This window comes from Branchiostoma floridae, chromosome 6 (genome assembly GCF_000003815.2).
Source record: "Branchiostoma floridae strain S238N-H82 chromosome 6, Bfl_VNyyK, whole genome shotgun sequence".
Lineage (NCBI taxonomy): Eukaryota > Metazoa > Chordata > Leptocardii > Amphioxiformes > Branchiostomatidae > Branchiostoma > Branchiostoma floridae.
Window position 1 is genome coordinate 8,344,089 of NC_049984.1, and position 16,927 is coordinate 8,361,015.

Sequence of the window (16,927 nt, forward strand, 5' to 3'; positions counted from 1 at the left end):
AATATGCGAAATAATTAAAATCTATAAATTCCAAATTTTGTTTAACTTGTAATTTTATTATTGAGCATTGATATGTGGTTGAGCATTGTGGTGCGGTCATGTTTATCATATCAGTGCCAGAGAAAACCATTTCGGTGCTTTTTCAACGAAAGAAACGGCTGCCCTTTTGGCGCACTCCTGTCGCTGTCCTGTCGTAGTCCTGATACTACGGACACCCTCGTGACGCTTCTGACGCACACAGGACGCTCATGACGCACTTATAACGCTTTTGACGCACACCTGACGGTACGGACGCACTCCTGACGTACTTTTTGTCTTCAGACGGTACGTCTACAAAATCTATTGTTATATTGACAAATGTGTTTTAACTTTGCTTAAGAAGTTAACCGTTATACGCATTTACACCAGGTCCCCATATTTCAAGCAATATCAGGTACATCGAGACAGGTAAGTAAAATAAAACACATCTACAGAGATTTATAAACGATGAATATCCTCTTCTGGCTTGTTTTCCGTATACTTGTGACTGACAACCTGTTCCAAACTAACTTTGTCGCCTCAAACATATCTCCGGTAACATACACTAGTTTCCAGCGGTTTAATATGCTGTGATGTTAGGGTATTGTTTGCCTCCTTGGCCAGCTACCAACCAACCGTGTCCGTCCGCGGGACTATTTGTTTTCCCTCAACTCTGTCCCAGGTAGAAACATGCTCCACCATCCGCCATGCTCGACCCCACCTTTAGTTAAATTTAGCAGAAAATTTGTCTACGTTGATTCCCCGCAGGCGCTTCACGTGGAATTAGCGCGACATTTGTAGGGTGACGATTGCCTCCTGTGTGAGTCGGAACCACCGTGTGGGCCTTCTCCACAAGTTTCCCGCTCTTAATCCGCCACATTCTTACGGAGTAACCACCCATTGGAGACTAGATCTTATCGCAGCTATGTTAAAGCACCATTTAAAGTCTCTTAACACCAAAGAAGCTCCTGTAGTGAACGGACCTCAGTGAACCTGTGCCGAGCCCTCCAACACTTTTCACAACAACCTTCCTCTCCGTGCGCCCTACTGCCTTTTAGGGCAGCAAGATTTATTCTATTTCGTTTGTTTTCTTCACCCAAAATATAACCGAGTGTTTGGCCTTGGATGGGAAGCCGTACGCGTTACCAGGATTATGTAGCTACCATACTGTGACGCGGGGAAAACATTCTCCCGAAAACCTACAAAAAAGGAGGTCGCGTCTACGATATTCCACACCAAATAGGATTAGATTATGCAAATGTCAAAAATATGTCAAAAAGTACGATAATGATTTCTAGTCGCTGGATGGAATTTCTTTTTTTGTCGTACATGTGAACGGCGGCTTTTGCAGACGACAAGAAAGAAAATACCCCAAAAGAAAAACGCCGGAGGAGGCCGAAATGTAGCCGCTACCCAAAATACAAGAGGAGAATGGGGTGTGCGTGTCACTCATTCAAAACAGTAAGAAGACACTTCCGTTTTCAAGAGCCACTGGGGTCAGCCGTCTGTCGTCTGCGACAATGTTGTATCTAAAGCTAGTGTGGTTCTCTTTTCTGTAGTAAACCTTTGTACGTTTTACTGTGTGTTACGTTACTCCAATCAGGCTGGGGAAATGCCCCGGCTCGAGAATATGCAATACCTACCGCACGACATTTCAAGACGTACTAAGACGTAAAATACGGTCCTCCATTTACCACAATCACTTCAAGGTCTTCCTTTAATCCCTTGGGTCAGACGTAGGTGAAAGTGTATGTGTTGCAGACAAGTCTGGTATATCTTAGCATTTGCATACGTACTAACGTTTATTTTAGAACACCGCTGTACAAGTTCTTACAAGGTTTAAGTTTTGTGCAGACATTTCGAACTCATGCGTGTTGTTGACATTGCACTTGGTGATTGGTACAGGTTACCTTTATCCAAAATTATGGAGATTTTCCTTTCTTTTGACAACTTCGCTAGTGAGATTCTAGACACAAAGAGACGGTATATAGTGTTACGTTTATGTGGCCAGCGAGATCCGGGTTTCTGTCCTCATAGGACCATTCTGAGGACACTGAAATGTTTATGTCAGTACGTTTTACTTGGCACATTGGCCATCGGTTACTTAAGGTAGCATCACGAAACATTACAAATTTAATCATTATGGTGTATATTCTTGAGGGAAGAGAAGCAATGTGAATTTTTGTTGGTGTAGTTGACAGGGTCTGAAACTGTCCCCTCGGATTTTCTATGTACGTGTGATTCCCGTTGAGTATTTCAACATACAACAGCCATGTATAACGAATGCGATATGGCGATGGTCGAGGTGAAATTTTCTAATAGAAATAAATAGTGAATAAAATGCGATTATGCAGTTGTCGGGCACCAATTCACATGTACGATTTCTTTAAACTCAGAGAAAGCGGTATTGGTGCAATGGGTTGCGAGAGTCGCATAAAGAGACACCTACACTAATAAGGTCATTTTCACAGGTGCTGGAGAACTTTAAAGGACAGTTACACCTGTGTAAATAAGTATTTACTGTGTACTTTGACGACGCACAGCAAGTCTCTATCGCTAGCGTTTCAGACTTCTAGTGTGAAGACCATGTTTACAGTCTCATACGTGTAAAAATGCAGGATATCTTGAGTTTGTACAATTGTATTGGGCGTTTTCTGTGTGTGTGTGTGTGTGTGTGTGCATGTCCCCGGACAGACAGGCATACCGTCGGCGTGAGGTTGTGCCAACAGTTTACTCCTCTCCAATCGACCGGTCAAAGCTTCATTTGTCTGGCTCGTATTTACCGAATGCCGCGGGACAATGTAGCTAACAGACGGAAACAGATTACATGCGGGTCCGGCTGCCTCTCCTCTTTTTTCTTTGGCACAATAAAACTACACAACAAATGCGTTGTGCAAAGCTGTACCTGGTACTGTAGTGTTGTAAAATGGGTGGACTAACACTAAAACCATACTGTTGATCCTACCAGTAAGAAAACGAACAGCACAAAATCAGCACGCAATATTTGTCCTAATACAGGATGATGACGGGGCGGTTGTATGATGTGCTATTAGTGCATTCCTGTCCCATTCTACATGATCACTACCCAAGCAAACGTGATAGGGGGCTTTCAACGTACAAGTGCCGTGTGGTGGACCATCCGAAACTAAGAATACTGTATTTGCATAGAGGAAAAGGTCGTGCATTGTCCTTAGCAAATGCCGAGTTCATGTGTTGTTGAACCCGTAATGCAGACTCACACTATCCACACAACACACGCAATTTTGGGTCATCAAAATACAGCTCTTTATTTCTGTCTTCCCCCGCAGACACGGGACATGTAAATGCCAGACAAGGAAATATTACAAGTTGTGCCCCTTCCGTCTGGGTAGAAAGAGCTCCACTATAACGTTACACTGAGTGGATTTCGTGTAACACATGTCAGTTATCGCTATGTAGCTCAGACTCTAAGTGGCTGTCATTATCTAATTACAAAAATATTCAACTTTTCCGACTATAAACACTGCTATCAGTATCACAGCTCCTCCTACTTTTGCTGTATATGTGTATCAACTCGCTGTACAGGTAGTTATAGGAAAATAAGTGCTGTATACATTCGTCTATCTTTACATACAACTTCGTATATATCATGGAATGTTCGCGACTAGAACATGCTAAGTGATATGATACATTTGTAACGTTAATCTTAATATCATATACGATGTGTAGATATATGTGATAAAATAACATGGAATGAAACAAGAAGAAGAAAAACTGTACAAAATTAAATCTTCATTGGCAACTTTGAAAAGCAAAATAAAGACATAAACCTCAAATACGATTCTTCAATAGAGTATTTCCCTAAAAATACTATCTTCATTCGAAAACAACAACGGGTACTGTTCTACTACAATTATAATATTATTCAGCAGAACAAAATTGCCTATGTTTGACATTTTGGAGCAAAAAACGAAAAGATTTCCTATTTCATGAATACAAAGCACAGTAGAATGTGAACATTACGAATATTGTCGCCTTGAAACATCTTACGTTTGGATGCACGGTAAAATGTGCTTTGTCATTGTACATTGTAGTATGTCAGAAAACTTTAATTGTCTTCGTAGCTTTGTTTTCTGAACAATACGTCGCAAGAGTTTGACATATTTTCAACACGTAAGGCACTGCTTTATCATATTTTCTGAGAGCACTGCTGTTGTTATGATATACATTTTTCCTTAATAATACAGCCATTCACAATACACATGATATCCAAACACAAACTACATATTTACTAACAGCCCTTTCCACCAGAGGATGTGACCGCCGAGCGTCCAAACAATCTCATTGATTTGATAAAGAACGAATCTTGTTACACTTTATATGTTTTGCTGTCTTTTAAAGTATACTTTAACAACGTGTACCAAATACATATTAGAAAATCAAGGCTCACGCAAATCTAATTTTGGTCGCTGGACGGTCGCTCAGGAATCGCCATCTGATGGAAAGGGACCTTTACCTTGTATAAATAGAAAGAAGCCTCTGTGGACTATATCTACATCGAACATTTGGTGTCGTAGTACCCAGTGTGTATACTGGACTGTAGAGAGGACAGTAGGTAGCTCGGTTTGCGGTCACACATGCTGGAGTCTGCCATGGACTGTAGACCTCGCATGGACATGTTACCTGCAGAAAACACAACAAGAAATATCGTGGTTATTGTTTGTTCGTACTTTGATATAGTTGGGGTCACAAAGTTTCACTTACTTTATTCATGATAGAAAATGCACGAAATGATATCGCTTTCATGCGGTTACTTGTAAGATAGGAGAAGCATAGACCCAAAAATCAATTTTCATTTATAACTTACAAGACATATGTTTAACATAGACTGTTCTATCGTGGTCCTATTTGTAACGTTATAGTAAATGTGAATTATTGCCTAAAATATGCATCAAGTATTTACATCGCAAAAACTAGCATAGCGTTGTGAAGAAAGCGGCATAATTGTGTGGAAAATACAAGACATATGCTAACAAGGCCATGGTGTATTTTCGTGTTTGTATTTTAACAGGGGAAAAGAAAACATTTCGAAAGGAAGTAGGCGGTCAAAGAGAATTAGATGCGACCGTCAATGGGGCAGAAGAAATTAAGGACATTTTCGGGCAGAAAGGGCATAATGATCTCACTCAAGGCCTTGGCATGGGCTTACTTTAGGTCTTATGGTTCCGTAAAAATGTACATTCTTAATGTCGTATCCATAGTCGAATAAGGATTATTTGCGTTCTTAGTAAGGCTTGTGAAACTGCAAAGGTTTGTATGTTAGATTAGTGGTGGAGGTTTTGTGGCGAGGGCGGGGAAACCACACGTTGTGCTGCGGGGTGGAGACAAATTGGGCTCGGCGGGAAGTCCACACAGCGCCGCCCACTCCCAAGGGGTCGTTCCGGGAAGGAGGCTCGGGTAGTGCCGCCTACTCCCGAGGGGACGTGCTGGGGAAGAAGCTCCGGGCAGTGCCGCCTACTCCCGAGGGGTAGTCCCGGGAAGAATCCCCGGGCAGTTCAGCCTACTACCGAGGGGACGTTCCGGTAAGAATCCCCGGGCATGCCGCCTACTCCCGAGGGGACGTCCCAGGGAAGAATGGCCCGGGTAGTGCCGCCTACTCCCGAGGGAATGTCTGATGGGCACTCATTTCAGAATCAGCTTCATGAGGCGAATATTAGCCTCCATAGCAGGATCTCTGGGGCTCTTTTCCTTTTTCTTTGGCTCATATTACACTTTTGCTGGCCATTTCTTTTGGTACTGGGTCGCTTGAATCGTAGAATTCGGCAAAAAAATCGGAAAATTGGTCAGGGGAGTCAGTCGGCCAACTCCTCTCGTAACAAAACTCCCTTTGCAAGATATTCTACCTATAAAATATAATAGCCAGCGTAGTCACTAGTCACAGCGCTACGGAGAACTTATCATATAGCATCCGAGTCATTTCTCTCCTCTCCTATAGGTTTGGATATCAGGCTAGGGCAAGTTGGCAATTCTCTACGCACTTAGATCCGCATATCAGCATTTTCGTGTTGTGTCATATATTGTAACACCATATTTCTACGAATATTGTTCTAGTATGTTAATCTGGACGCCAATCTCTACATTTTAGTCACGATTTTTTAAAACATCTAATCGGTACCGTATCAATGTTTATTGGTGCCAATATGTGACGAACTCATGTATCATTTGAGGAGGCTGTGATTTGTGCTCGGTAATAAATCGTTCTTTTTTTTCATTAAGTGAATCGTTTTATGTTGCGCATACAGTGGTCTGGTGTTCAAGATAACCTGAGGCGAGTTGAACGGGGCATTGTTCTCACAATGTCACAAGTTCATGTCCATCGTGTGTCCCATATCCTATATCCGGCCCTGTTCGGAGAATGTATTACAGACTCCGGGTATACCTTTTCTCGCCCCCGTTAACATTGTCCATTCGTTACGTTATCGTTGAGTTGGAGAAGTCTAACTAATGACAACCCTTCTCAGTTCTTGCAAAGTTTCCAAGTTTCTGTCAAAGTTGCCTCCCAGAAACCCAGACATTATCACAATGGTTCCGCGCAGGAGTTGTGTGGTGGCATTTTACTACGTAGGAGATCGCTCTTGAAAACTGAATTTCAAGGGGTTTGTGGCCCGTACTTGGGGAGTCAGGAAAAGAGATGCCGTGAGATTGTGGGCGAGGCTCTCCTCGGGTGGTCCGATTTTCGTGGCTCGACCCGCTGCATATTGTCCTGGCATTTTCCCGGGATGATATGTGCCCGAATTTGATAGCGGAGGTGCGGAAGAAATTAGCAAGCCCACACTTGGCCCGACACACGCGACGCGGTGCCAACATGGTTATACATGGTCATATTGGGCCGCGGGTGGATGGGGCAAAAGGCGGCTGCAATAGCCAAACGGTTAGTTTAGCAAAAGTTCCGGCAAAACAAGTTTCTACTGTACTCGTAATATCTTGTTCCTTGCTTTTTTTGCAGCTTTTAGGGATATATTGCTGGGAAGAGACGACGTTTAAAAAATGGTACTGAAATTTCTGAGCGATTTCTGGATGCATTTTGAACAAAAAGGGAAAACCCTGAAACACACTAGCACCCAAGTGGACGAGAAATTTTTGAGCACTACAAAATACGACATGTGACAGGCAAAATGTGATGCACGGTTTTAAGGAGAGATAAGTGGTATTAAGGCCAGTGTGGCAGAAAACACCCAGCATCTGTGGCCCAGTCAGATAAAGAACCTTCTGCAAATCCTGACCAGATCACGACAAGTCACCTCCTGCCCCTGACGGCACACAGGCTATCCGTTACCGCCGCAAAAACACAAACGACACGGAGAAAAACAGAATGAAAAGAAACTTAAATCTAACGCCTCTTTCGTACTTTGTGTGATACAAAAACGCAGACATTTCTTCCTGCTCGCAACCCGAAATGTGGATAGAGACTCTCCCTATCGTAACGCAAATTTTAAACAATCTGGACGGATTTAAACAATTAACCAGATTAAAAGATTACTTCGAGCAAATGGCAGGACCTAACAAAGCGTGTAGTTGAGGAATGCGATTAAGTCAATGTCTACGAATGTTCCAGTTAATAAGGTTACGGAACTGTTTCATCGGATTTGCCCATAAAGATGCCGGTCATACCTGCTGTATCATGATGGCGACGATGGCGAAACAGCACACGACGAATTACTGAGCAGCAAGGACGAAATAACACGAGGAAAATCCTTATATTTTTCACTACGAACGAAACAATTAACAAGGTTCAATTTGAAAGCAAGCAATACGTAATATTCCAGAGAATGGAAGGGCACCTTAAGTAAATGTGACAAGACTAGCTTAAGCACTGATATCTTTCTTAAAATCTTAAGGAAATTCCCTGGAATAAGGCGGAGTTAAAATGGATATTGAAGCGTTTCTTGAAACTTTCATTGACAAGACAGCAACAGAGCCACAATAATTTGCAAGACTTTAGGTCAGCAAAATCGTACATTTCATATATTTGTTTAGAGGAGAATCCAAAATGTTTGTGAGATCCATTGCACAGCTACATGAAGCTGTGCATATGCATTGGACGACCATGTATTGGAGAATATGTCAAGCAAAAGTACCAAAAAGAGAGACATCTTGCTACAAAAATGCCTTCCAGCCATCAATTGTTTTCAACAGATTCCCTCATGTGCACTATCAAAATGTGTAAATATTGTATCCTCCTTAGTGTTGTAAACAAAATATTGGCTAACGATAGTAGTACAACCGGTGCAATGGCCTAGTGGTTAGAGTGTTCGCCTTGCATTCGGTAGGTCGTGAGTTCGAACCCCGGCCGGGTCATACCAAAGACTTTTAAAAAAATGGTACATGCTGCTTTCTCTGCTTAGCACTCAGCACTAAAGAGAAAGAGTATGGAAGTTAAACACACATCACTACCAGCGGACCAGCCCCCTGCTGTAGTGGCTTGCACATGTGTGGCCCAAGGGCTACTCGAAATGGAGATGGGCGCCACCCCAAAAGCATCTGCACAGATGTAAGGGTAACTTTAATAGTAGTAGATAAGAAGTAGTCACAATTGACTCAATATTCGGCATTTGTCGGGAGGCAACGTCATGTAGTTGGTACAAAGCTGAAGATAACTCCCTACCTACGCACTAGCATATATTCACCTGATCTTTCACAGTGACGGTGTCGAAATCCATGGTAAGTAAATTGTTTGTCGTTTTGTCAACAGAATTATGGTGTTTTATATGACGTACTTATAGGCTATTTGTCAAACTCAGTCTCCGATAAAATATGACAGGACGGTCTAGAGAATATTGCGAACACGATGGTATGTACGTACCGTATATTGTACGTGTTTAAAAATCCAAAACGAGTTTATAGTTTCGAATATTCTGTAGTGAACTGTGCTGAACTTATAACGACATGTCGACAAAAAAGCACTTCCGCCGATTCAACCCTTTGCCATTCAAAGAATTTGTTTCCTACCTTAAGCTATTTCCAACTGTACTACCTTCGTTTCTAGATATTTTTAATAACTGATACCACTTGATCGATCTAAAATGTATATCCATTCGGAAGATGACGCATTTGCGCATCTGGAGATGTATATATTTTCCAATCGACATTCTCTTCTCGGCAAAACTCGGTTAAGAGGCTTCATAGTGAGAAACTTGCAAAGTTCATCAAATGACACATTCCGAGAGAAAATTGCGGTGGTTTTCATAGCCTATCAATGTTACTACACCGTGTGTTTTGGTTTAATTTCTTTGGGTGGAGCAGAGCTTTGTAAAGACCACACGAACACGGTTCCCTACTACGCCAGTATCCGCGCAGAAAATTTACAGAAACAGTTGGACAAGCAAAGGTCTGTATTAAAGGCTATATATGGACCATTGATATATAAATTGACAACGTTTCAAAAACGCCATTTGTAAGATGTACAATACATATGAATGTTTTGTAATACAGGCAAGTTTAAAGGGCCGAAGAAGGTGCGATCGCAGCACGTGGAACTGGAAGTTTACTACGACACACGGTGCGTTTACTATATAGAGCCCTGTATTTAGATTTCCTAACAAATCAGGGCGTGTGTATAGAAACAAACTCCTTCACAATAGTTTACAATATCGAGAAGCCTGAATATAAAGAAGTGGGTTGTGTGTGTTATAGACTGATTGCTGACGATTAGCTTAGAGCCGGGAGTATACAAAACGCTCGTGGCACACACAAGTGTTGAGTGGGTGAGACGTTTACACAAATTATATTGACACAAACGCCAAGGGGGCTTCGCTGTCCCCCTGTATGCATTCTCGCACAACCATCCATGGATAAACTGTTTAGAAATGGTTTATATAGGGAGCACGAGGATTGATCTAATAGTTACAGAAATAAATGAATGGGATTTTGTATCACTTTCTCCAGCGACAAAGCAGGGGACAAAGCGAGGCGCGTGCAGCCCAGGGAGTGGGAACAAAACGTGCTGTAACCGTCCCTGTTGTTTTAACCTCCCGGGCGCTTCCCTGTTGTATTGCACGGGTAAAGAAAGCAACATCCAGCCAGGCTAGCTACAGAGGGGATAATGAGCTGCTACAGAGTAGGACACAACTGGCGACAACTTTGTCCATTCCGGAATCTTTTAAAAATTCCCATTTCTGCTTACGCTATTTCAAACTTCGTATCCTATTTGAAAACACGTATACATACAAGATGAAGCCTTCCTTCTCTATACGCGCTATCCTAATAATTTTCAAACCCCACTTGACTATGCTATATCGTATATGTAGGTCGTAAATTCGCTTTCCTCACCGTGGTTCCCTGCAAACCCTCTAAAGCCTACCAACTTGAACATCTTGTGGTTAGCGGGTGAACAGAGGTGGCCCTGTGCCTGCAGATACCCTGGGAGACCAAAGGACTTACGCTTCCATCGGGAGATCGTCTTATTGGGATCCAGACTTAATTAAGGGGTGGGTTTTGCTGAATCCTACCTTTGACAAGATGCTACAGCTGTACTGTGGTTTAAGAAACTGTGCCGGTCTCTTCCTCTACACATGTATACGCACTGAGAAGAAAGTATGGGGGCTCGTTTTGCTTTCTTTCAGTCCTTCGTTGCATGGACTGATATCACAAACTCACGTAGCTCCTCTCGTTTCAAGGAAACGTACGTACCGTCACCAATCGTAGACAAACAATGGTCACCGAGGTCACAGGCGTAAGAGACTGCCTTAACTTGAACGTTTCCACAATGTACAATCCGGTCACCAGATGGAAAACTCAATCTGGATAAACCCCGCGAGAGGAAGCGAATGTGTGTTAAGGTGCAGCAAAGACTACAAAGTGGGGTAATAAATAACCAACCTTGTGTTCTGATGGTGCCCTAAAGACCTGCCTGGTAATTTTCTTTGTCTTGGGACAGAACAGCTCAGGAAGACATGCATTTTACAACTTAAAAGAGTATATACTTTGAGTTCATATATACAAGTGCAAGCTTGCCGTTTAGCCTTGCCTGTGGCGTTATTAGAATTTAGATGCTGCAACATGGACTTGGATACTGCGCCGCCCAACACACAGACACGTCCACGTACATGTATCAGTGGTCACTTCTTAAGGTTACTGTAACTTTGTTGTACGTAGCCGAGGATTCTTGTTCTTAGCCACACGGGTCCGGTGAATAAATAGTCAGGCCACGTTCTCGGTGTTTTTGTTCGCGCCAGGGATGGCTGTAAGGCACCTCCCACTGTATCAGCAAGTAAAGTGACAATGGCAGCCCTCACTCAGATGAATTATCTTTAAAATTTAAAAAGATGCACGGCCTTGAGGCAAAGATTTTCTGGTTTGACAGCCCCCGATAGTTTGACTAGATATTCAATAGTCTGACAGACATTTTAGGTCTCTACCCCCTATAGCTTGTAGGGCTAACTTGGATACCGTCCCAATAGCTTCCGAGTTACCAGAACTCAGAAGGCCTAATCCGAATAGGAACCTTGAGGAAATTGTGAGGAATGAAAGGGGATTACGAAATGACCAAATGTCCAGATCAACACTTACCAGATGAGAGCTGCGTTAGCTTATACTTCGACGAACTTAAATTCTACTTTTTACAAGAAATTTACAAAGGAAAACATTGTACAAAAGGCGGGTACACAGAGATAGGGACCCCGGAGAAGGGGGCACAAGGGATGGCCAGTGCACCAGGAAACCACACCTTGTAACCGGAGAGGTACTGACCAGATTTGCGGGAAAACATTACAACTCCCTAACAAGCCAGAAAACAAGCCGTACAAACGGCCGTAATGCGTTCCAGAGCGCGAGGGAGGGCCTCGGGAGATCTGGAAAAAACGTTCCCTCTCCCCACCTGATCTATCATGCTGTAGTCTCACGGCGGGAAACAGAATCAGACGACAGAGCTGCGGAAATAGCTTCGCACACCTCGTGAGCCGATTGTAAGATTGAGGAGATGCCATACTTAATTTGCCACCGCAAGGTTTAGAGCCGGATAAAAAATCAAAACAGCAAAATTAGCTCAACTTCTGACACAAAGGTGTGCGTTCGTCTGTTGGAAAATACCGCAAGTTATGTTAGTAGTGATCACGCTAAAAGTGTATTTGAGCAGAGATGGTCGGCTGGGCTAGCTATTCCCGGGGTTTCCATTTGAAAAAGAACCTCACTGTTAACACACCGTATTCTCAACTAATAATGCAAGATACTCGGTTCCAAGGGATCTTCAAGGGAAGTTTAAGAGAAGTTAAAGACCCATTTCGAAGTTCGTGATGTTCTCAAGATGTATCAATGGCTTCAGACGTGAAGAATATGTGTCTACATTTTCAAGGATTTTGTCCACCATAAACAAACAAAAAGACTCGCGAAATGGGTAAACTAGTGGGGAAGTGTGTACTTTTCCAGAGTGCATTTACACTCGAACACGTACGACTACGTTGTAGTTGCACTTGGCATAATACAACAGCGTACGACCGAGAACTTGCATGCGCACTTCGCCGGTTCCTAACCGTGAGAAACCAGCATATCCAGGCGGGACATGTCATCACCCAAGCCGCAGGATTTATCTTGTACATCGGTGCATGCACACTTGAGGGCCGAGGGCCCATGGTGGCGAAGAACAATGCCTACAATGTAGCCAGCACTTCAAAGGCACTTGAAATGCACACCTGTAAAGCGAGAACGGTAAACGGCCGCTTAAATTGTCACCTGGCCACGCCGCGACACGCCAGGACTTCTAGTTATAACCAGGTGCGGAAATGAAGGAGCGAGGGAGCGGGGATATCACAACACTGGCGCATACATCGGTAGGATTATGACGTGAACCGAGACTAAAAAATCCCCTACAACAAATGCCACACTTCCCTGTCTAAAACCTCCTACTTCTACAAAAGACACAAGTTCGTGACTCAGCCGTGCCCGTATCCAAGACGAACTTAGAGATTATATTCAAGAACGTTCAAGTTCATATCAAAGGAGAGCGCGTCTGGCAGCCGACTCCCTGCCACAGACATTGAGTAATTGGGGTCTTGTAGGACCGTAGACCCTCGAAATTGGAACCAAGGTGGGAGATAATTGAACATGGGGACTTTGGCTCCAGATCGGAATCTGCAGAAATAGTTGGAGACTGCGACAGACACCGTTTACTATGCAAGACGTATTTCTAAGGCTATAAACTTTTAGACTGTAAAGAGTGCAAATACGACAATAGCGGGCATTTGGCTTTGACGATGATTTTTAAAAGCGGGTTTGCTTCCAACGTGGGCGGTGGGCCGGAGATGTTATCGTTGATTTGCCCCGAGATGTCCCGATAATTTCTGCCTGTTCGCGCCGTGTTTTGTAAATCATTTCCAGACGTCACAATCCTGTGCGTATCGGCACGGAATACCCGATCTGCCGTCCTGAGTGCAGGATTAACCCGTTTTATTATGATGTCAGGGTTTCAGCTGTATTGTGAATGTACACACTACACATTTGTTTGCTACCTTGGTGTACCATTCGTTTTGTAGTCATAGACCACAAAGGCTAGTAGTGTGTACTAGAGTGAAACGTGCTTAGACCAGCAATGAAGGTTAGTGTCAAGGAAACCTGAAATAATGATATGCCTGAAAAGGTGGGATTGTTTTGTGAGTTTATAGATAAATCTATAGAAGAGTGAAGGTGTGTTTTCTCACCTGCCATGTCGGACACGTCTTGTGTGTTGTGCTGAGGCAGGTAGTGCTGCTGCTGTTGTTGTACCGTCTCCCCCTGGGTCACGGGCGTCATGGCGTGCATGGGTGGGGACACGGCGGCGGGGGTGGGGCTGACGGTGTTCCCCACCCCACAGTCCTGCTGCTGCTTGATGTAGCGGGCGTGCCCCGTGGGCGCGGGGGCCCAGGACATCGTGTAGCCCGACGACATGTTGTCCAAGCTCGCGGTGGTCTGCGACGTGAAGACCGTGTTGGGCCCGTTCCCGTAGTCGTTAGCGGACATGCCGACAGAGCAGCTCGGCATGTAGGCACTGCCCGTCCCGCCGACTCCCGCGGAACCGTGCGGTGCGGGGTTCAGGTTCCCGCTGAGACTGCCAGACATCGAGGACGTGTAGCTCATGAGTCCCGTGGTGTCCATGAGACCCTGGGTGGAGTTGACCATCCCGTTTAGCGAGTTGGCGCTGCACGGGGACAGGGTCTGGAGAGGCGAGGTGCCCGTGCCCTGGCTTCCCGACAACATATCGTACCCCAGCATGGAGGCAGACCCCACCATGTTGTTCAGCATGCCGTACGGCTTCAGAGCCTGGCACTTTCGGCGGAACCCGCGCGGTCTCCGGCGGAACGAACCCTCCTCGAACATGAACTCGCTGGCGGGGTCGATCGTCCAGTAGTGACCCTTCCCCGGCCGCCCCAGGCCCTTGGGCAGCTTGATGAAACACTCGTTCAGCGACAGGTTGTGTCGTACTGAATTCTTCCAACCTTGATATGGACCCCTAGTGAAAAAGTACATCAAAATAATCACTCTAAAAACACATACGTTTCTAGGATAGAATTCAACACAAGAATATATTTCATATTCATATTTTGTACAAGACTTGGTTATCATACTTCTCTAAATCAACACCAGCTTTCTTCTGAATCAAACAGTTTTTGTGGGAAACTATTCTCAAAACAAAACACTATTAGTTTTAAAGAAGATTGCAGATACTTATTTAGGAATATATGTACATCAAACGGCAGACTTAAATATTTTGGCAGATTTAGTGCCTCAAGTGTTTACTCATTGCTAGTTGTCTACATGCCATAAGAACGGATCTTCTCTCTAGGAGTGCTACTTGTATACTCACCTGAAGAAAGGGAATCTCTGTTGTAAGAACTGGTAGATCTCGCTCAGAGTCAGTCTCTTGGTGGCGGAACTCTGTATGGCCATGACAATCAGGGCGATGTAGGAGTACGGCGGTTTCTCGTGTCGACGCACGCCGACGTTGGTCTTCTTCTTGCCGCTTTCGTCGCACGGACTCGCCGACGTCGCCGCGCCGGTGGTGGCATCCCCGTTCAGGGTCGTGTTGGTGCTGGTCTCCGTGGGTTGGATGTTCTCTACCGTGCCCTCCTGAGTCATGCTGAAGAAATCCGTACAAGTCCCGCTGTAGTCTCGATATACAAAAATCAAACCCGACAGATGTGTCAGTCCTGAGCCTAACTCAACAGCGGTGGGAGAGAGAGAACCGCACGATCGTCCCGGACTCTACGGTTCGTTAGCCCCAATTCTTCCGTGTATACAAATAAAGGCGGATTGATAGGAAGGAGGGAGTCCTTGCGGGCTAGCGCGCAGCTCAATCCCGGGCGCAGTAAATATTTTAAACTTCTGTGTATGACTAGACGCAGACGGATTCGCTCCTGGAGGAGAGGTAGTGGTGGAGAGGTTCTGTGGCACACGTCCGATCTCGGGGAGGCTCTCGGAGTCAGTGATGATCAGTGTCCACGACGCACGATGTATAAGGGACGGTCTGGTCCTGGTGAGTGTGGCGTGACACTGTGGTGCTTCCCTGCCCGGCTGGCCCTTATCTGCGACTCAGATCGCGATGTGGAGCCCAGGACTGTCCGGACGTGAGAAAAACTGCTCAGAGCCCGCCCCCCACATCGACGGACCTGCACCATTCCGCAACCATCGGAGGGGTGTCCAGGGTGGTGGTAGGTCCGCACACATTCCCACTTTGTTTTCTCTCAAAACTTTACGAGCTAGGTCGGTAAATCACCAGGGGACGCCTAATTCCTCCACTAATGTGGTCACCCCAAGTTACTGAGTATTGTTTTTCAGGACTTCGAGCAAAGCCCCACTGACTTAGTCCGTATAAAGTTCTATAAAAGTCTTGCCCCATTGAAACTTGTTTAGGCCAGTAGTGTCCTGACCCTACCTTAGCCCCCGCATACTGCTTACATATTTCTAACGCACAGGTGTGTGAGCACAAGACGATACCTCGGACAGCCCCCGTGAAATAAGACACGGGTAAGAAAAAAAGGGCTGGTCTTAAACGTTTGCTATTAAAAACAACGAATGAATGGCACGTCTGTATAGCGGGTCGGCTGTCGGGGTGGGCCTCGGGGCCTGACGAGCGTCGCCCCGCGCGCACATGGTTTATGTCACCGGTACCCACAACGCGCCATTCAGGCGGATAGAAGAGATTGGGGACGCAGATGTAGAGAGTTGGCAGCCCGGATTTTTCCCTTATCGCCCGGCCATCCCGTCTACTGTTCCACGTAATAACTAACAGTCACACTTCTCTGACTAATCGGCGGGAAACCTGTCCTCCCCTTCGTGTGCGCAATCTGCGCTCGCGTTTCCTTAGCAGTATATCTCTTCTCGGAATTTCGGAATGATTTGCGCACACGACACCTATACCCATTTACGGTGACATGGCAATCTCGTCTTTCCAGTGCTTTTACTCTGACCGCAGTGATTTGCTACAAGGTACGCTTGTACAGAATATAAATTATAAAATACCGAGTAACCTGTAGTAACTGTATCAGTGTTATAGATACGTAGTGATTACTACCACATTTCGTTGAATGTTCTTTCTGTGGACGAAAACATTCAATGTTGAGATAGAGCACCGACGAACTGACGGAGCGTCTTTTCTTTTCGGTTTTCGTACAGGAAGATGTTTGTCTATGAGGAAACCTCGCGTGAAGTGAAGTTTCTACTTTCTGTTTGGCACAATTTTGCACCAGTCTTGTATTCATCATGACGTCACAGACTTGATAAGGACTTCGCCCAGGCGGGTCTGAGACGTGACACATTTCCTGGTTCGGCTGAAAACAAGTTTTTAACGGTAAAATTATGAAAAAAAAGATCCCCAAAGAATGTTGAATGGCAACGGTTCCAAGCTTTTTTTCTGCCATATCATGTAGTGCATGAAAAGATACAGGTGCAAAGAGTTTATAAA

At 44.8% G+C, this 16,927-nt stretch overlaps 1 protein-coding gene across 1 annotated transcript; it reads right to left on the minus strand.

Annotated features, from left to right (window-relative positions):
* Positions 1-4,472: 4,472 nt before the first annotated feature.
* Positions 4,473-15,563, minus strand: LOC118417617 (forkhead box protein F1-A-like). The gene is made up of 3 exons (XM_035823228.1): positions 14,831-15,563; positions 13,689-14,476; positions 4,473-4,680 (listed from the first exon to the last, which is right to left on the minus strand). The coding sequence occupies exons 1-3, from the start codon at positions 15,100-15,102 to the stop codon at positions 4,550-4,552; spliced, it is 1,191 nt and encodes a 396-aa protein (XP_035679121.1). The 5' UTR covers positions 15,103-15,563; the 3' UTR covers positions 4,473-4,549.
* Between the last annotated feature and the right edge of the window lie 1,364 nt (positions 15,564-16,927).